The following is a 22,361-nucleotide window of genomic DNA, read 5'->3' as shown; positions in this document are numbered from 1 at the left end:
GACCCACTAGAGAAACCAGAATTAGTGTTGTTTAGATGCACAGCAATATTCCCTATCTGCCTCACTCAAGTATTCTGTTTATGAGCTTGCGGAGATCACACATCCTGTTTTGTTAATTAAAAAAAACAGGAAAAGATACATGAGACTTACCAATATTAGGAATGATACTTGAGCATGTATGCACCTTATCCAATTTAATGTTGTTTTTCGCAGTCTGCCTAAGCTCAGTTTCCATGGTAATATTCAGAATATTCTGTTTATTCATGTGAACAATTTTGGAGAGTGGGATATAAAGCGGTATATAAATAGCTTATCCTCATAAAACCTTAACCAGGATTTGATCTGCAGTATTACCTGGAAGACGAGGTGCGCCAAGATTTGAGTTATCTCCTGGAAGACTGCAGTAGGTGCATGTCTAAATCCTTAAAAATGGCAATTTGCAAAGCTGTACTTTTACCATTTAGCAATCTGAACACATCACCCTGTCGTATAGTGTGAATGGTTGCCCATCTGAAATTGTTCTCTGTAATTTTATATCTCTAAAAGATCATCATGCATTATTCATCAAATCACACCTCTGAGTTTTGTTGAATTTTTTTATACCAAACTCAACTATAAACATAGTGAGGCGTACTGTAGATTTTCATAACTATGAACCAATAAGGCTGCTGCAATGTTTTATAAGCCCATGTCTTGTTTTGTTTGGCAAACTAACTCCTACTTGCATCAGTATGAGAAAGCTGAGGTGCACAGGAGTAAGTAATTCTCCGCTCTACTCTCTCAGCAGAGAGACAATGCAACTTTAAAACGCTATGCAAATCACCCTGCGTGACTCCATTTAAACAATTAGATTTTCTAATTCCAACTATGCATCTAAGAGAGCACTGCCAAACGTGGGTGTGCTTTGGTAAACATCAAAACGCACCTATAACACTCTATTCTACACTGAAATCAGAGCTCTCTGAAAGCTTTGTTAATCAAATGTGAAAAGTTTCTTGTGATCATCTCAGTGGTAGAATTTACAATCATTTCTGTGATGGTTTCACAAATGAAAACCATTTAGACTTAAATTAATTCCACAAGTATGTTACATTTGTCAGGAATTAGTACAGCTGTCACGTGGCATTTAATTGCTGAATTGATGTGACTTCCATACTGATAAGCTTTATTCTCTTCTGGTGTCATTGTCCACTCCAGGGTTACTTAATTTTTATCAGCATATAAGTAAAAGGCATGTACAGTACACTTGTAGCATGTCCTACTTGTTATATGTTAAAGATTTCAGAATACATCATAATGCAATATAGCACAATGTAAAAACATACAGAAAACCACACTGTAGTTTGACCTAAGATGTAATGTGCTGTAACAACATAGCCGCTACCACCAAATGTGCCTTTTGTACAACACAGAGTTAAATGCTACACACCACTTTGAAATCCAGTGTAAAGCTGTTGCTTTTAGACCGTACATTAACTAAACCACACACATTCAGGTAAGTTGTGTGCATGTACAGGTTTATACTTCTTAGCTGTGTGCTCTTACTCGAGTAGACCAGTTTGAATCCTTCTCCTGTACTTTCTGCATCACTGTAAAATTCCAGCCAGAGATGGTTTGAAGTGGAGATCAGTGTCAGGCCCAACATAGAAGATCCTGTGAATGCTCCAAGCACGTGGGCTGTGTTGTCTTTACCGTCATAAATCTGGAATAAAAACAGCAGAGATGCACTTGAGACACACAATAAACATAATAACCAACCAGTGATGCTCAGGTTTAGTTTTCAAAGGCATGAATAGAGTCTTTTATCATAATAACTGATCAGTTTTAGACACAAATGTCAGGAAAGAAAAATGACAGCGGAATCACCAAATGTGTGTGTATATGTGTTTACCTTCAGTATATCCCCTTGGGCAAGATGAAAGGTTCTAGCAGAGATGTTGATGCCTTTCCCAGCCTGCACCTAGAGTGAACATGAAATCCAAATAAGATTAATTGACCAACAAAGTAGACAACATGTACTCACAAATATTTTAAGATAGTTAACTTCCACTAATTGATTGATAATTGATTTTCATACTGTGAATGAAAAACGCAGAGTCTCTATGACCCTTAAAGGGGTACTATGCGATTCTTATCCAATACACTTTTTGTTAAACTCGGCGAATATTTCCGCATAGGTAGGTAGCTCTCTGTTTTTCACGTGCTCTGAAAAAAAATCCGTTTTTCCTACACAGCCCCTGGGTCTGTAAATTGAGCACAAACAAAGCTGCTCGGAGCGAGCAGCAGGTGGCGCGCTCGAAGCAGTGGGAGAGAGAATGTAAACAAACAGCGGTACATTCGAACATGCTTAACTTCTTACGGGTCTTTAGCTGCGAAGATGACTGAGAAACAGCCATAGAGAGAAAGGTCTGAGGAATTGTGAGACAAGTTATATGACCAGGCGAGGGGAAGACACGTGTTAACATATGTGAGGGGTTTGGATGCTGGATAAATCTACGAGATTTGAAAGGAATGAAAACCGATGCTGAGGTTGCTCTGTTTCTGCTGGACATGTGAGTAACGTTAGCTTTGCTGTTCCACATAAACGACAGCTTCAGTATTACAGTCTTGTCTGTCTGTTGTCATGTTTGTGATGATCCCAGCTGGTTAGCTTTGTTAGCTTAGCCGCAGCGGTCAGTATGTGTGCGGAAGAGGAGAAATAGACAGAGCGTGTGTGAACCGGTGTGAACAGAGCCCTGGTAAATAGAGAGAAACGGGTCAGCAATAAGGCTTGTTCAGCAGTAAATGTACAGTAGAAGTTATAGTGGCTGGTGAATAAAGACTGCAGCTTCTCAGGACTAAAGAGGAGCTCCCCTATGTTGCTGCCAACTGTTGAATAAAGTGAAGGAGGTTAACCCCAAAGTTAGCTTTGACTTCGGCCCTGGAGATAAACAGTCGCTCCTGTGCTTCCCAACCCTTTTCAGTCACAGTATTTTTGTACAAACTATTTCAAATAACTCTAGTTTTTTACACTTGTGTTTTGGATGCTTTGTTTGTGAGCTTACACATATTGTTTGTTTGATGATGTTTGTTCACTAATTGTAACTGTTGAAGCTCCTCTCGATAACCCTACCGATAAATAAACTAGACTCTGTGTCTTAGATTTAGGCTTAGAAAAGTATTTTGCTTCAATACATATTTAAATATTGTCAGGCTTGTTGTCACACTTTCTACAGTACTGCTAGAACATGCCCTCTTACTGAGGCTAACGTGCTCTCTTATCAACAAACTCTCTGCAGAATCGCATAGTATCCCTTTAATTAGGATATACAGAATTCTTACCTGGATGCTGTAGATGCACTCGTGATTGTTGTCGTAGTTCATCGGATAGTTCGGAGAGAGAAGTATCCCTTCATTGTTTATAACTGATGAACCGCACTCCGCTGATGACAAACACAGAAAGAAGAGAATTTAAATTGCATGTGGGAAAATGCAAACATTAGTCATGCCACAGAAAATGGCCAACATTTAAAACTCTCATTGGAAAGAAATCTTGCTTCATGTAGCTGTTTCCCCCTTCTTAACCTTTCAGTCCCACAATACAAACCTTTTAGCCCATAGCAAGAGTAGTTATAGAGAACACCAGCTGTCCTTTGAGTGAAAAGATTTTTTTTCATCTTACAGAAGATGATGATTCCTTTTAATTCCAGTAAATGGATGAATACTTCTAATGTGTGTTTGTGTGTATGTGTGCTTGCAATTTAATAACCCATTTAAACATCTGTATTGTCCGTCATCTACTTCAGTTGAGGAGAACGGGCAGGTAGTAAAATTCAGAAAGTAATTCACCTAAAGATACCTACTCTCTGGCACTTCTCACATGTGCCCTCTATCTACAGTATCCCTCCCTCTCTCCCCCACTCTGTGTCTCTACTGGTGTAATAGTCATATTACAGCTGTCATATCGTCAATAAATCACGCTGCTACAGTTTCCATTTAGAAAATTACCTCTCCACCCTCTCCCTCTTTCCTCTTTAACTCCCCCGTTCTTTCTCTTTCTCTGTCTTCCTCTCTATGAATAGTGCCTCCTTTACCCTCTTCTACTTCAATCAACCCTCCTCTTCTGCTTCTCCCAAGTTTCCTCTACTCCTCTCTCTCCTCCTTGTTTTTCCTGTTCATCTTTTCTGTCTCCTTTCCCTTAACAAAAGTGCTAAATAGAAGATAATGACCGGAAATAATAGAATAGTAGAGAAAAAAAAGCCAAAGGCACATTTGATTATCTGTGAAAACAAAGACTCCTCTTTGGTACCTCTCCAATTCCCTTCTGGACAGTACTTTAGGAAAACAATATGTTTGACCTGATAGGGGGTAAAGAAAAGGCACATGTAAAACCACAAACACAGGTCACAAAACGCCTTTAGCTTCAAGTGTCTTTAAATGATCAGTGTACTTCACTTTACACAACGGAGGCAGAGACCAAAGCAATCAAACAAGCAAAAGTTTGCACTGCCAAGATATTAGAAAACAGCACACTGTAGGTGTTCTAATCGTCCCTTTCCTCTTCTATTCACTCCTCCTTTGTGATGTGCACCACATCATGCAGCGATGCAACACAACACACAGGAACTAAATATAGCAAATCGCAATACACCGTAGAACACCAGAACGCAACACCACTCCCACCTCTTTGCATTATCAGTCCTTGCACGTTGATGACAAAGAGCCAAAGACATAAACACTGGCACTGCATACACACATGCAATGCTGAAAATAAGATTGTTGAGAAAAATGTTCTCACCAGCAATCTAAAATTAAAAAGTTATATACTGTATCTGCTCTTTTATTAGAATGGGCTGGTAATTTTTGTCTTTCTGCACCTGTATTTTCCCACGCTTGTCACAGTGTTGCTGAAAACATTCCTGTGAAGGAGTGCAGAAACATTCAGTTTTCTGTTTTGCTTTTATTACTGCCCTCTATTGATTCTACATCTGCACACAAATCAAATCTCATTTTACACTTTTCTGCCTTACAAAGAAGCTGAAGTTCTGAGCACATGGAATTGATACTCATGCATAAATTCACGTCCTGCATCTGTCTTATTTTAAATATTGAGAAACAGTAGGTAAGCCCTGATGGTTTAACCAGGGAACAATTGTAAGACCAATGTCTTGGTCAAGAACAATGACTGGAATACTGCTAATACACCCACAGAAACTTAACTCAAACACAGGAGACCAGGCAAACAGTGTTGAGACGGACCCTCTGTCACCATTTTTGCTCAGTTTAGACTTAGTTTTGTTCACTGTATTTATTCTTTTATGTTGTGTTTTTCTCTTTCAGTTACTTGCTTTACCTTCATGTTGTGTCATCTCCTATCTTATAAGGGCAAATAATGTTGGCCTTGTGTGTCCTAGCTTTTGAAAAGAAGCTGCCCAAGCTTATAAAAGAATAAGCATTCAGAACTTTATCTCAGTCTTTTTCAGGCATGTGATTGGCAAAGGGCAAAAAAGCAAGAAAATATACTGAGTCCCCCCCCACACCCCGATAAAACTGCCGGCGGCTCTATTACAACATGGATGGTAAAGCAGGACCTATGACTATAACGTATTTGGTGGATGTGTTGCAGTGGGAAACAAAGACAAGTGTCTAATACACTATGACATCGCAACCTGTCTAACCTCTCTAGCCTAATTATGATTTTGTATTCATTTTTTACCAAACTTCAACAGCTAAATGTGCAACATGCAACATGAAATAATTGAGTCTGTAACTAAATAATATAACTACTAACTTTCACATTAGTTCAGTAGAAGTTAATAGATTATTTTTAATGAATAAGAGACAGCAGCGAAGGTCGCTGCCTGTTTAAGACCTGGTGGCCTGACTGTTAAAGAAACGGTTATATTATTCAGGAAACTCAGATCAAACAGCCACATCAGTCTTCATCTATTGATAAACGAAAAGGTTTGACATGACATTTCAACTCTGGCAGCGCGCGGGCGTGTGCGTGAGACTAGAATGACCGCAACAGTTTCACGGGATCGCGACGGTTACACAGAAGCCGTTGCCATGGTTACCTCACGGTATATAAACCCTGTCAAAATAATTCATAAGAAATTAATTTATAACTTGCCAAAACCTTTAACATAAGAACAACTTAAAAAGCAACCATTCATACACCAAAGTGTAGCCTATATAGCCTGTATGATTGATCAATCCACAACAAAGTCAAAGTAAACAGTAGACCTGCAAGCAATAATCAAAACATACCCAATTTATCCGATCCTTATTATCAACTCAGTGTTGGGCCAGTTACTCAGAAATAATATAGCCTAGCTATTACCTACTAGGTATAGGTTACTCCTTAAAAAGTAATATTAGCTACTCTACTTAGGCTATTACTGGATGATGCCTAACGCCATTCCCTCCCGATGAGTATGAGATGAGCATCACGGGCAGTACGGCCGGAGTTTCTTTCGGAGTTTCACGTTGCTGTGCTGCTTTAGCTGATGCTTCAATTAGCCTAAGTATAAATGTAGAATTGTTCGCGGTTAAAAGCTTTTTGCTGGTCGCACAAAGTTTACAACAATGTTCTTTGCATCTTAGACTGTGACACAATACCTCTCTCTCCCTGTTCTCCATTCTTCAGCTGACTTGAACAACATAATGTCCGGTGCCGCTGAGCTGCAGCGCAGTCGCGCATTCAGGTCAGGGATGGTGCATTCAGTAGCGCAGCGTTACTTGGATTAGGAACTGTAACAATATAAATGTTTTGCGCAGGTGCGGAATGGGGAGCTGAACGCAAACGAACATCCTTGTTGATAATTGGAAATCCTTTCCATTTCACTTAGCCAGCTCCTATTTGTTTTTATTACAGATCAGCAGCAAAGCAGCTCAACATGTTTACTGGTTACTATGGGTTATTTTCCATCATCTGTTATATAACTCTGATCTTATTTGTCCTGTGAAACAGGAAATAATAGAGAAGGTAATACACAGTGACTTCACTGTAATGATAACAATAGAGGACAAACTAATTACAGTTGTTTGACAATTTCAGTAATTGCTAGCAAGACAGTTTGTAAGGTTCAACATAAACACAGCTTGGTATTTCTTTGAACAGGTGCACTTTACATAGGAAAATGCTATATGTGAACCACTTGCAGTTTACAGTGCTTGGTGACAGAAAATGTGACATGTACAATTCCAAATGTCAAATGTCTTTAGAAGCTTTTCTTGGCAACGAAAAAGCAACAAAACTCGAAAAATTTATTCTTTTCACCACTAAAATAAAATGTGCATAAATATTGCTACATACCGACACATCTCGGTAAAGGCGAGCTCCACATTCTCCGCCCTCCTCCCAGGCAGATTAACTCCGGCGCCCCCTCTAGGCGGTATCCCATATTGCAGGAAAAAGACAAAGTGTCTCCAATGCCAAAACTGTAGCCGTTTCTCCTGCCGAACCGAGGCATCCCAGGGTCCTCACAAGGCTCCAAAGTATATTCTGCAGAAAATAAAGTGAAGTCGAATACATAACACACATATGAATAAATATGACAAATACACCCTGATGGGTCTGCAGTGAAATCTGCCCTCTCTACGCTTCTGCCTAAAAACCAAGTCCAGAAAATAAATGATCTAGGCTGATTTATCTTATACATGCAGTAGAATTATATAATAACTAGAAAACTTTAATATATTTTAAAATATGTGTTTTATTTAGTGATTTTGTGAACCACACTCAAATTTGAGTGTTGCCTAAGTGCCATAAGAGTAAGTGAAGGGTTATGCAATTTGAGTGTCCTCAACTAATGGTGTTAAAGCAACAAATCAATACCCATCACTCTCAAACTCCTGGAAAATCCACTCTAATATCTCAAATAAAACCAACAACATAACCATTAAATGTTAACTGAAACATGTGAACAGCTCATGGCCATGATCGCTCTCTTTATGAAGAAACCCTTTTCAATAATTCAATAACTTTTGTGTTAAAAAAACTCTTGAAAATGAAGTCCACTAAAATATAATCGTGCATGAGAACGCTTTTACATTTGTTGCAATTAGTACAAACATAGTTGAATCCACTGTGTCCTGAAACGCACTTGCTGATTTTGTGTTTAGCTTGGTACAGCAGGGGATTTATTTCCAGTGGGCTTAGACTGATGATGTGATGGGTATTTCAGAGTGTGCTGCAGGATGACACAGCCTGTTGAGCATGTTGAGATTGGCAAGTCACGTCTCTGGTGACACCTCCCATGTGTTACATTCTGAGTATCAGCTTATGCCATCTGGGACGCGGTAAATAGTCCCTCAGAGTAGACTCAGATTCAACTGCTCCTTATCCAGAGTCAATAAGAGAGCATGGAAGTGGCAGTTAAGGAAATGATCTCGATTTATGAGTGGCAGATATAGCCTTGGACTTTGTCTTTATTCTGCCCCAGAACCCTTTCCTTAATTTTAGAAGAGGGTGGATTGGGACAGCACTTGTTCTCACAACACCACAAGGAGTTCATCTCCATCTCTTCTTTTTTCATCTTGTGTTGTTTAATGGCAGATTACATTCAGTTTAATGTTGTGTAACCTCTCTCCTCTGTTAAGCTTTTTTTCTTGAGCTATTCACAAGGTTTTATGGGTAGTCCTCGAGATCAGTGGTGAAATATCTCTGTTTAGAGGAAGATTGAGAGTAAAATATTCACTTAACACAGCAATAGTGTTGCGTTGGGGGGCCATGTAGGGTTTTGTGAAACTGTTCACATGTGGGACATGTGAAGTCACCAAAATTTAGAAGCAGAGTACAGACTTCCGGCCCAATTTAACCTACTCCCGAGGTGCATGGAGAATGGGAAAGGTCTGAAGAGATCAAAATACAAGCGTTGCTGGAGTTTTAAAGTCAACAAAATGTACCCAAGACTCCCTGTAAAGCAGAATCGATACCACAAGCTATTGGCCTATTTCTAAACTGCCATTTAAAGCAAAGGTTTTAGAAAAAGTGGTATTCTTGACAATTTTCAGCCATTGATGCTTGTTGGTTGCAGGCCACTGAAAAAGCTCTTGTCAAAATCTCCAATGATATCCTGATGCACTGTGTTTTGCTGGACTTTACTGCAGCTTTTGACAGTGTTTATCACTGTACACTGATTGATATAAGCTGGCAAATGTAGGTGACTCTGACTCGTGGTGTCCCCCAAGGCTCTGTTTTGGGTCCTATTTTGTTTACATTCTTCAGTAAACATATTTTTGTTTACATTCTTTAGTAGCACTGAAGAGTTACTACACTACACACAACATTTTATAAGGAGGGAAAACATTTCTGTACTAGCCTCTAAATCTCATTAAACACTGACTAAACCAACTTTACAGCTGGTTGATTAAGTCAGCTGTAATGCAGCATGTATACAGCATATAGTGCAATGGTGCATCAGCACTACACAAGTTGTCACCAGCAAATTGACAGGAATTTGGACTCTAAGACTTGGTCCAGTTACTCATTAAATGTATATTTTACCACAATTATGCAGATCTAATTCAATCATCAAGACTTTTTTATTTTTTCATAATTGCCTAACCTCAATCAAAAGCAGGATGGGAAATTACCTCAGAGCATTTAATCCTAATAAAATTGTTCATAATATGCTCTAGTCAGCCTTATCCCTAAGGTGAAGAAAAAATGGGTGTCTCTTTAATCATTTGTTGGATGATCCATTTGAAGATCCTTTTGATCATTTTTGAGTTCTGCAAGGTCAGGCACCCGCCTACATTAGTGAGCTAATTCAGCTCTATATCACCAGATCACTGAGATGTTCTGATCAGGCATTGTAAATTGTACCTAACGCCATGCTTTAAACAAAAGAAGTTTGTGCTGTGGCCGGTCAGACTGTAAGACATGTGGACGCTGAGGACACCTTTAAAAAGCAGCTAAAGACTCACCACTTTATATCCACTTTTGTTTAGTTTCCTTTACTTCTATAGTGTCTGTATTTTATGTATGTTAGTTTTTTATGTACTTATTTTGAAGCACCCTGTGATAAGGTGCTATATAAATTAACTTAACAACATTTCCTTAGTAACTTTACTACCTGAGGTAAAGCTGAGACTGATCATTTACCACAATTAATTTTAAGAGAATGTAACTGTCTTTATTCTGGCAGAAATGTTGCTCTGCTGTCTTCTCTTTAAAGAGAAATTTTACTGTGGTGTCTTGGATCCTCCCTCCATGAGTCTCTAAGGTGAAGGCCATGCTTAACACTGTTCATGCAAAATTGATACTAGGTGTCTACCTTCACTGTTTTGCATTTATCCTGGTTTGGATTTATAAACTTTATACAGCCTGCAGTATTACTCTGAATTGATCCAGTGTGAGAAGTAAGAGAGAAAAATCAACTTCTTGGATTGTCTAAATTCAGGGCAAATTGAATCTAGACCTTGTTGCAGTATAATAATACAATATGACTATAGTCAAGTAAATTACCAGAGAAAGATATGTTGAAGCCCTCATATGAAATGGAAAAGTCAGAGATGAATCGTAGCTGGGCTTTGAAGTTGCCATAGAGACCAGCATTGATGTTGCTAGGCAACTCATTGCCGGTCAGGCGAGCCAGTGGTTGCAGGAAACTCCCGTTCTCAGTAACCAAGAGGTAGTCATGCTGGTCCTCCAGATGAAAAGAATTGAACTGAAACTGGACTCCTGTTAGAGACACAAACAGATGAGTAGATGGATAACAGAGAGAATCTATAGAAGTTTACTTTATTCCTAGCTCATCAATATGCAACCATGAAATAATTGAACAAAGCATAAATCATTTTACAGTGGGATTACAGCAGACTCAAATTATGGGCTGATAACATTTTAAAAGTGATCACATACCAACTTCTCTCTATATTGGCACTAACTAAAGCCATAAATATAAATATGAATGTAAATATGCCCCTCTGAATATTCTATAAACCATAAAGAACACTAAGAAATATAATGTAATACAAGTTTGTAGTTGCAGTATAGCAGTAGCTGCTCTAATGTGTTTGCTACTTGCTACTGTCTCTCACTCTGTCTCTCTCTATTAAGGAGTGTGAATCAGTGTGTGTCTCTTGCCTTTCCCGTGGCTGACTTCAACAGTCCAGGTACAGTTGAGAGATGAAGGGTAGCTGTCTGGATAGCCAGGACTAAGGATGGTTCCCCAGGGACCTCTAACATCCCCACCACATAGAGCTGGATAGATTGAGAAAGACAGAGTAGTGGGGCAGAGTGAGAGAGAGAGAGAGAGAGAGAGAGAGATGCGCAGAGACAGGGGACAGAAGGAGAGAGGTTAGCATCAGATTTTTGATAGCTAAAACAGATAATGTTTCCCCGTACCACTTCTAGAGTAGATACACACACGCATACCCACAAACAAATGCTACGAGAGAAGGAGAGACAGACAGAGATGGATACAGAGAGACCCTTTAAAACTTGTGGGTAGAAAGGTCTGTATGCATTGACAGCTGTGAAATTCCAGTTTTCTGATTTATTCCTCCCACTGTTGCACAGACATAAAATAATGATATAAATGATGTAAAATCCGACTCCCACTGGAATTATAAATAAGGATAAATTTTGATATAGTTTAATGTCCCTGAAACTAACTAAAGCCTGACAATGATTAACTGCATAGGTGATTCTGGTCATTCCTTATATACTGTATTTTGACAGCGCATAATGCTGAGCAATTGACAATACTGTGATTATGTTTAAAGAAATTTATCAGTGTAATTGCTGGTATTTGAATTATGCAAACTTATTTTTAGTTGTTTCACTTTAATAAATAGAAGACAGCTCTTAAACACATCTATTGTAGGTCAGTAAATGAGGCAGCAATGATGACAGTGTCATGTTGTGAGTGGCATGGTCACCAGACAGAAACAGCTCTCGCATAATTAGGGTAGCACTCTGAGTAGCCGGGGCTTCAGAGGAGCTTTCTGCGGACATACAAAATCTCTTTTAGATGTAGATACACTGAAGGTGAATGATAGCACCTCTCTCCAAAAGAACAAAAGGTACACTTCAGCTTCTCTGCTCTCATAATTAGCTGAAACTTGCTCCATGCTGTTAATTTAGTGTATCCCATACAATACTGTCCTCATAAGTGTATTACTGGGCATGATCAAACTTGATCAATCACATTTTAATGCCACTTTGTAAATACATATTTGTCTGGATTTGAATGTTTGGAATTGAAATATGTTGTTTTTACCATTAATAGCAATCATAGGTTCTGCATAAAACCAACTCAAAATCAAGATATATATGAAGTGGTTATGTTGTGAGCCAAGTAATTTGAAAAAAAAGTTTAGAAAACGACATTATTGGAGTAATGGGAGTCACTGGTTAAAATGCAAAGTTTATTGTTATATAACAAGAGACCATCTGGACAATAAGTGTACATTCTTTTACTGAGAAGTATGGGGAAATTGAAACCAATTTGCAAGATTTTGTTGCTTTGGGATGCACAGTCTCTGAGCTAAAAATTGTTTTGAGGCAGAAAACTGAGACATGAAATAAAATCTCAAGAAAAACAAATGCTTGAATGTTATTTAAGGTAGTTTACACAACCACACAATTCACAAGCTGCATAGTGGGCAACATCCGTGAAATGTCTTTTGTTTCTGAAAAAACAATTTCTGTTAATACAGTTGGATTTTAAGTGATTCAAAGCAGTGATATTCAAAGCAGCGAAGCAGCGCAGGTATTTCTACTCAAAACATTTTGAATCTTACAGTACAGCCTCAGGATGACCCTGCAAGTTCTGCACATGGTTCAGCTGTGCACATTGTTATGCAGTAAGAGACCTATGCTCGCACAGAGGGGCTCAGAGTTGAGACCAGGTCCAAAAATCTGTTGCTCATTCGATGCATACTAATGCATGCATGTGTTGCAAGGTGCTTCATTTCTGCTCGCTCCAGTTGGTTCATCTTATAGCTGGCCGACCGGCCTGTCATTTCCTTAAAATGAACCTATAAAATGTCATAACATTACCTCAAAAGTGCAACGGTGGCAGAGCAGCTGGGAGAAGGTCAAACCTGAAAGTTCTGCAGAACTTTCCTTCAGGATGACAATTAACCATGTCAACTCTCAGAACTGCAGCCCAGACTACAACGTGTACATACCCTCTGCAATGGTGACCCCGCTACAACCATATAAAACAGGCCAGTCAGACATTGAAAATGTTCTCGAACTACAACAGAGCATCAGTATCTTTACTCTCAACCACCAGAGTTTTTACAACATCAGCATCCCTGAAACAAAGGTGAGGAGTATGAATATTTTTTAAACTAAACAAATACACACATACTGTATACACACAGCCTGACACACAAAGCTTGCATGTGCGCGCACACACACACACACACACACAGTACTATTAATTATTAATACTTTTCTGCCAGGAAGCTCTTAATGTTGAATGCTGAGCTATGTGAGCAATTTGAAACACTGCATTACATCTCTATCTCTGCCAGTTTCTTTCCCTCTATCTCCTTCTCATTCTCTTTCTATCTTTCTTTTAGATCTCCTTCCATCTCGTCTTTTCCTCCACCTCTATCCATTCGGAGGTCTTTCTCCATTCTCTCCTTCATTTAAATGAAGTTGGGTTCCACTGAAAAATCTATTTCTGTACTCCAAAAAAAGGTTGACAAGATCATTTAAATCATACTATGATTAATTTAAATTCATGTAACGGAATCCCCCAGCCTGGTTTATTGAGGTCATTCTTTAAATATAAACAGTAAATAAATTATTTGGGTATTTTTCAAAATCTAGTAATTAATTCTGTCTGTTTAGCTGATGCAATAATCTTGTCATTGTGTCTTAAATTTCACATATCACTACAAAAAATTAAGGAATATTGCTATTTTCATGTTTTCTAAGACAAGTATGAACAACATTTGATTTCTGCAACATTTTCCAGGGCTGAGTCGGCTGCCTGTGTCCTACTAGAATACATCATGTACTAGGTGATCATCAGGGTAGACCATTCCTCACCAACCACAGAAGAAAATAGTTTCTATATTTCTATAGGAACATACTTCGTAAACACAGTCTAATGGCATTCAATCCCACAAATTCCAGGCAGAGTGCTTGATGCTTATATGCTCAACTGCCTCCTCGGAGGAAACCACTGCCATTCCCTGGAACTGTGCAATTCAAATGTGGTTAATAAGTGAATGAGCCAACAAGCCAAATCAAGCAAGCCGCCACAAAACTGATGCAGCAGTGCCGCATCTCTCCTTTCCCCCTCCTCTTCTGCTTCACCAAGATTGGAATGAGAGAGACCAAGCCCCCCACCCCCTTCCTTGATTTGAGAGAGAAGAGAGAGGAGGTGACAGCCAACACAGGCTCTCGTCAACCTTACCTCAAACCTCTCTGTGTTCACAGGTTCACACAGGAGAGGAGGTGACAGGAGGCACATGGATAAAAGCACCCCATACACACACACACACACACACACGTATATGTGCTGACATTACACATGCGCGCACACACGTATATGTGCTGACATTACACATGCGCGCGTGCGCGCACACACACACACACACACACACACACACACACACAGTACATAGCCACAGATCTCTAATCTTCTCCTCAAATCATCCCCTATCAGCCACAGCAGCCTTCACAGCAAATTGCCCCGGCGTACACCCAGGTGTGTGTGCGTGCGCGCGTGTGCGCGCGCGTGTGAGATTCAACCAGTGGTTTTGTCGCAGAACAACATGTTCTATATGACTCAGCTCCCCATTTAAGGATGGAGGGCGCCACCGCGGATCTTTTTCACACACCTCTGCTTCTTTGTATCCTTTTCTATCAACTAAACATTCTAATTTTGTCTCAGAAATGTTTAGTTAAGTCTCTCTGAAAAAAGAACAAGTTATAAAATGCATTATTTGGTAAAAAGGAATCTCATTTTTGAGAAGTGGCCACTTCACTTTTCAATCTTCAGTGACATCATTAGCAGGACTGCAGTCACGTTGACCTTCTGCCATGTCATGTCAGGATGTGATCACACACAGTCTCGGCACCAACATCCAGGTGAAATGTTGTGTGAATTTAATGTATTGGTGGTAAATATAGTGATCATATAATAATGTAAGTAAAATAAAACTAAGTCAATGCTGTAACGTTTTGAGGATGAAAGGGTCTCTGCCTCTATTTTGTTTTTGTTTTTTGTACATCTAATGATCAATTATACAGAGCAGAGGATGATGATGTTTAGGTTGTCAGGTTAGTAAGTTATCAACATACATTATCTAAAAAGGCATGGCAGTCTTATCTAAGTCTGTATACAATAGTTTGGAGATTAATTTGAACATTTCATTACTTATTTAAACATGCCATCTCATGTTTATGAAGGTCGGCTGCAGCAGGGTACTTACCGTCACATGTAGGTAAGGGGTGGCTCCACCAGTGGTTCTTCTCACATACTAGCGGCTCCTCATGGCTGAGTCTGTAGCCAGAATCACAACCAAATGATACAGTGGACCCGATGGAGAAATCCTGTCCATAGCGAATACCATTGACAGGGATACCAGGGTCTAGGCATGAGTAGCTGTCCACTGTAACGCCTGAAAAAAAAAAATCAGATGTCTTAATAGTATGAACACACATAAAACTAGACGTTTATCTTAAGTTTGATCTGCCTAATCAGAAACTCACAGATGCATTTGTTTCTGACTTACTTTCATATAATATTTTGAAGCCAGCATTTGATCGGCTGTTATCGGTGGTAAACAGCAGATAAAGAAAGTTGCTGCTGCTAAACAGGAACTGGGGCACCTGGGTACCATTAAAGGAGCCAACCAGAGGAGACAGGAGGTTTGGCCCATCATGGATCTCCAGAAAATCATAACCCAGCTCTGTCTGGAATCTGTGAGACAACAATATCAGAACATCACACTTAAAAAAAAAACCCAAAGCCTTAAAGTGTAAGTGAAACAATTAGGACAACACAAGACAAGGCAAATGTTCAAGCTAATGTTCTTCACATAATGCTGGATCTGTTTGCAGCCTTCATATGCAAACATTACAGTGAGAGCTTGTCAAGGCAGCATAAAGATGTTGTTGTTCTAGCAGTATATTCCTTTTGAGGTGCTTGAACTGAAAGCTCATAAGGTCACTTGAATCACTTTGATGACCAACTGGTCCTTAAAAACTTCTGACTCTACATCCTATATGAAATGTATACTTTCTGTATATGTTTTTTTTGTTAAAGTTTACGTGCAGCAGGAAGACAGGGGGAAAAAAAGTTTAAGAGGTCCAGTCTGTTAAGCCCTCTATCAATATTGTTAAATGCACTTTACAATGAAATAAAACTGAAACAGAAACTCAAACCAATGAAAAATGATTTTATAGGATCCTCAAAAGCCTTGCTTCTATCACCAGTTCACAGCTCCAAGAACATATAACATAAACCAAAATATAACCCGGCCTCACTGTACAATCCACTATTAATTATAGGGTCTATGAAATTTAAAAGATGATTATTATATTCTTGGTGAATCCCCATAAACTTCAAGTCTTGTAAATCTTTGCTTGTCAGAAATAATTGATAGTGATTCTGAAGAATCTGCACACTTCTGCCCGTTCAGAGCCCTGAGAGTCTTGAAAATATGCAGAATCACAGAATTATGCCACCCACCTGTCAAATGTGATTTTAATGGAGCGTCCAGGTTCTGATTCAATCACCCACTCACAGCTGAGGGAATCTTTATAGTAACCAGGCCACCCAGGAGAAAGAATCACTCCATTCGGGGCTGAATAGTGGCCTCCACATGGGGCTGGAGGAGGAGAGGAGGCAAAAAGAGTGAAGTTACAGAAGATATAAAGGAGAGAAATAAAAGGGTTGAAGCTGTGCCCTTTATTTGTATCAAAACTAGAATAAAACTTTTATTCAGTCAATATTCTTGTTTGAAAGTTGGTTTTCTGTAACAGTAAACCTCCTGATGAACCACTGAATTCAAGAAGCATACTCTGATTACACAATTAAACAATAGCAGACCATGATTTTACAGTTACTTTGGATAACTAGCTACAGTCCTACTGGAGACCTCCTCCTCACGTGATCAGTCTTAAGACAATATGATTCCTTTTGATTTAGTTTCTTTATTAAATATATATGTAGGTTTTTAGGCTTGACTTTTATGGCCACTTGGGTGGCAACACAACAAGTTGTAACACAACACTGATATATGGTATGGTAGCAAACTGTTGCCTATGACAAAGAAGCTAAAACACAACTATTGATAGGACAGCATTAAACATACTGTAACCAAAAGACTGATCATTATACAGTTCCCTGTCTTATTCAGTATTATCCTTAATTATTAAAGTAAGATAAATATTTAATTGCACTCAACATACTGTAAAGATGCCATTAAATGCAAACTACATTGCAAATATAAATTAATTAAAGGAACATGAACCAGCATATTCATTGCCATCATTCATAACTATAAATGAGAATTTTTAAGCAGATTTTAACCGTTATCAGAAGGTTACATTAGCCAGGAGCCATTCTGTTCTGCTCTTCTTTTGAATTTGATCTTTTTTAGAGTTTAACCTCGTGCTTGAAGTCAATTTGCTAAATACAAGTGAGTGGATTTTCTATCCAAGAAGTTATAGACATACATTAGCTACCACGGATCTGGAGACATTAAATGACCCGGAACACAATTAACACAGCCTTTCCTTTTACCATCAACAGTTCTGTCAACAGTAGCTATGTTCTGAAGTATCTGAAATTAATTATATCTCCTGTTGGAACTAAATTACTTATATATTCCATTTTAGATTAACAGGTAAATTTATATTTCTATGTTTCTGTTCTTCCATACAAGCTTTTAATTACACTGTGCGCTAATGCCACCTTGAAAAATTATTATATTTCTAAATATTAATATAATTATTCTTATTGTATATGAATGATAAATGGCAGTGTTATGGTGTGAAATGGATATCATTATATAAACAATAACATACTTCACTTTAACTTTTGAAGGACGGGGTCATGGTGTTTTCTAACTTTTATAACATACTTAATAATTATATCTAACAATGTTTAACTGTGGCTTTCCTTGGATATTTGGGTTTACTGGCCACCTTCATGTATTTTTCCCTCTAATTTCCACCTCCCAAGTCTTTATGCTGTAGAAATGATGGTTTATTGGATGAGATATTGTTCCGTAGTTATTAATTGAATCAGCAATCTCGTCAATATTTACCTTCACACTTAGGGATGGGCCCACTCCACATGACTTTTCCTTTTTCTAACTGACAGGAGATTGTCTCGGTTCCTTGGGTTTTGATAAAACCATCCTCGCAGACCACAGAGATAGAGCTGCCAAGCTGGAAGCTGTCTCCAAAGCGGCGAGCGTTGATGGGAATGCCAGGGTCTGGGCATTCATTATGGCCAAATGCTGCGTTAAAAAAGTTACAAGGAGACACAGATATGAGGAGGAATATATTGGAGACTAGACGCTCACAGAGAGAGACACACACACACAAGAAATGTTATTAAAGAATATGAGACCTATACTTAACGAGCACTCACAGGCTACATTTGGTCATCATTTTGATGAAATTTCTGAGAACTAATCATATAGATCTATGGCTGCAACGTGACGTCTTTAGAGTTCAGTCCTGGCAAGGAAAACGTCTATAAATTTCTCCTGTAATCTGTCTGTCCTATATTCCCGCTCTGACTTTCTATATCTTTGCTCATATGCTCATTTCTCATGCTACAATATATTTTCACTGTGCGTGGGTTGGATCTAAGCAATATAACTTGTGATAAAAGTCATGTGAGCATGTCTGCTTTGAGATATGTTCTGGCTCATCAGATTAAGAAGGCTGTATAGGCCCAACCTAAATATGCCCGTGTTTTGCCAGTTGAAGCAATCCAGTGTAATCAGATGATAAAGAGATTTAAAAATGACGAATGCAGTCACCCAAAAAATAAAATGGTGTGAGCTGAAATCGCAGATACACTGTGAGGAAATGTGCGGACAGAACACTTCAACATTTTGGGTAATATGTCTGCCATCAAACCCACAGTCAGATGAGAAGATCAATATCAATTTCCATTTCTGTTTGTCTGGTATAGAGACGTGTTTAGCTTAAATTAGCTCAAAGACTGCAAGCCGGGGCAAACAGTTCGCCACCATCAGAAATGAACAAATACGCCTTCCAACAAATCCAAAACTCCTATTTACTGTACATGTTGTATCCTGTTGTCTAGCAAGCTAGTCATCAATGCATCTAAGACTCACCTGGGTTTTGATCAATTACAAAAGTTTGCCCAGCTGACAACTTCACAATGAAGACAGAACTCCTGAGATGTTAACTGCTCCTAAAACACTAATGTCTTGGTTTCTATTTTGACACAAGGTATGATGTTTAAAAAAGGCAATTTGAAAGTTTTTGGAAGGTGTATTGTTTCACATCTGACGGAACTAGGCTAACTGTTTCCACTCGTTTCTAGTCTTTGTGCTAAGCAAGGCTAAACACATCCTGGACCTCTCTGTACTGGACGCATAGAGATGAAAAGGATATGACTCTCTGTACGACAACAAACAATGCCAAAAAATTTCTTTCCTCTTTGTTCTGCAACCTACACCTCTATTCTTAGCTGCTGTGTTGAGCACATGACCCTCTTGGATCAATGAAGTTTGTCTTTTATATTTTCCAGAACAAGTCTTTGTGTTGTTGAAGCCTCCATTCTGATCTAACTATTAGTACATTAGCTAACTAACTAAAATGAAAATCCAAACTAGGGATGGAGGTGGGAGGGGGGTCGCACCTGCTGGATGGATAAATACATCGCTAGAGGTCTAGGCTGAAAGTCATGCATAAAATTCATATACTGTCATATGAGAAGTGCCGTTTTATAGCTTCAAAACAAAACAACAACCCCTCAGACTCAGAATTATTCTCCTGCTAAAGAAAATAAATAAGATCCTTCTGTTCTTCGTTTTCCTGCCATAGACATGTATCAAACTTATCAATATACTGTGGCCACATTTCACCCTGTTTTGCAGCAGAGCAAAATAAATTGGTATGTCCCTGTATTTCAATAGGAAAGCAGAAAATAAATCAAATAGAAAAATGACATACTACTGTATGTGATATTAAATCCTCTTCCTGACATAGAGTGATCAGCCTGAAACTCCAGCCTCAGTGTGTTGGTATTGGACGTCAGATGGGAAGGACTCTCAGCTCCAGAGAACCTCCCAATGACAGCGGCATCATTTGTCTCTCCATCTTTCACAGTTAGGGAATCGTAGGGTGCTTCGAGGTCAAAGTCATTAAATGCCAAGTGGATTCTGGAGCCTGGATCTGATTGGATGAGCCAGACACAGTTCATGTTGTTCCCATAGCCTTCTGGGTAATCTGGGGAGAGGACAGTTCCGGAGGGAGCTGTGAAGTTGGACATGCAGGGGACTAGGGGAGGAAGAGAAGTATAGAAACGCAGACAGAGACCGTCAGACAAACAGACAGTGGGGAGAAATGAAAAAAAAATAGAGAGAAGGAGAAATTTTCTGTTAAATATTCATTGCTACAGCATCATCGGTCATCATCTGCTCCAGGCCATAATAAACTCTGTACTGTCACCATGGTGACAGGTCAGACTGAATGTTATCAACATCACAGCAGAGCACATGCCATGTTTTTCCCCCTCTGCAGCCATATTCCTGAAAATCATCTCTGAATAATTTTAATACTTACATATGCATATGGGGATATTTGCTGACCACTGATTGTTGTCTTGGCAGGAGATAGTTTTCTCTCCAATCAGCTCGAAGCCAAACTGGCACTCAAACCTCAGGATTCCTCCATTTAAGAAGCTGTCCCCTTCTCTTATTCCATAGAGGGGAGTTCCAGGGTCGCCACAACTCTCCTTGTCTATTTCTGTAAAGGCACAGTTTCAGAAGGAGACATTAATATCTGAGTGTTATTCCTCTGTGCCACAGACCTCTATTATTGTCCAAAAACTATTAAAGTGCATCAATAAGCCAAATAGTTGGTCTGGTTCACGTGTTTCTTCATTAACTTGAGCACTATTTATTTTGAGTCAATTCCACATAATGTCCTGCTGCTGTTAATATTCATTAGAGCACCAAATCTGTCTTAATCAGCAGCAGAAAATAGTTCCCAACAAATGTACTCTTTTCTCCTGTTTGAGTAATGTTTACCAAAAACTACATTTCCCAGCTGTTTTAAGATTTTTCTAGGAATAAAAGTCCATATGTGAGACCCATTTTTAAATATTTATATCTTTAGTAGGGGAGGTGATGGTGCAGTGGCTAACACACATTCCTTTGGTGTGAGAGACAAGGGTTCAAATCCCCATTGTGACACATCCACCAATGTGTCCCTGAGCAAGACACTTAACCCCTAGTTGCTCCAGAGGTGTGCGACCTCTGACATGCTTAGCAATTGTAAGTCGCTTTGGATAAATGAATAAATGTAATGTAAATGTAGTAGTAGAGGGTGTGGGGCTGAGAGTTGCAGGGGAAGTCTACACATTGCTACTTTTGGTCTTTTTACAGGTTTTTTTTACAAAAGAAAAATAATAAATATTTCTGGCCAAATCATTAAGGATGGATCTTGACCTAACCTAATAAGCTAGTTTATTTTAGATAGATCCATAGATATCTCAGCCACTGTATAGCAATAACTTCTGACATACAATAGGGTAGGTATAATAGAATAGCAAGCTTAATCACAACTAAAAACACTGGCATCAAGGTGGTTTATATTGTGACAGTTAGTAACACTATTTGGTTATGAGACAAAGTCAATCGTCACATCTCAGAGATAAAAAAGAAAATATTTGTCACAAAGAACTTACATAACATTGGTCATGCAGAAACTAAGAAAATGAGAGATATAACATACAGTACAGAGGGTTGAAACACTGCTAATTTGCTTGCACCGAATGACCTGAGGAGGAGTATCAGCAGCGGTTACCACTAAGTTCTTTTTATTTAAAGTTTGTTATCATCAGGTGTTCACATTTGTGTTTTTTCTATACAGCTGCATGTTCAAAGGAAGTTAGAGCCACATTGATTGCTATTAGTATACTAGTTTTGGCAGTCATCATTTGTTATTTGTCTATATTTTATACAACATTATAGACTGTTTGAATCTGTAACTCACATTTATTTATTTTTTTAACTTAAGTGAGTAAGTGAATATATTTGGCAGCTCACGTATGTTGAGTTTAATTTCAATAATATTTGTCGTCACCATGCAGCGTTACCTCGCTCAAATACCCAGTGGTCATCTTTCCCTGCTGTGAAACACTGTCATGCTACAAGAGCTCATCATCCAACTGAAATACACTACC

General features: G+C 38.8%; 1 protein-coding gene across 1 annotated transcript in view; it reads right to left on the bottom strand.

Moving 5' to 3' along the window:
• Positions 1-22,361, bottom strand: part of LOC123976789 (CUB and sushi domain-containing protein 3-like) — a 309,765-nt gene that overhangs the window by 74,795 nt on the left and 212,609 nt on the right. Inside the window, exons 10-21 of the mRNA XM_046059131.1 lie at positions 20,738-20,920; positions 20,126-20,452; positions 18,235-18,429; positions 16,653-16,791; positions 15,694-15,881; positions 15,391-15,579; positions 11,075-11,191; positions 10,454-10,669; positions 7,298-7,486; positions 3,322-3,422; positions 1,892-1,960; positions 1,546-1,702 (exon numbers count right to left, since the gene is read on the bottom strand). Of these exons, the coding sequence (XP_045915087.1) occupies positions 1,546-1,702; positions 1,892-1,960; positions 3,322-3,422; positions 7,298-7,486; positions 10,454-10,669; positions 11,075-11,191; positions 15,391-15,579; positions 15,694-15,881; positions 16,653-16,791; positions 18,235-18,429; positions 20,126-20,452; positions 20,738-20,920 (2,070 nt within the window). The remainder of the gene's footprint in view (positions 1-1,545; positions 1,703-1,891; positions 1,961-3,321; positions 3,423-7,297; positions 7,487-10,453; positions 10,670-11,074; positions 11,192-15,390; positions 15,580-15,693; positions 15,882-16,652; positions 16,792-18,234; positions 18,430-20,125; positions 20,453-20,737; positions 20,921-22,361) is intronic.

The sequence above is a fragment of the Micropterus dolomieu genome, linkage group LG09 (genome assembly GCF_021292245.1).
Source record: "Micropterus dolomieu isolate WLL.071019.BEF.003 ecotype Adirondacks linkage group LG09, ASM2129224v1, whole genome shotgun sequence".
Lineage (NCBI taxonomy): Eukaryota > Metazoa > Chordata > Actinopteri > Centrarchiformes > Centrarchidae > Micropterus > Micropterus dolomieu.
This window is presented reverse-complemented; position numbering and strand designations above follow the sequence as displayed.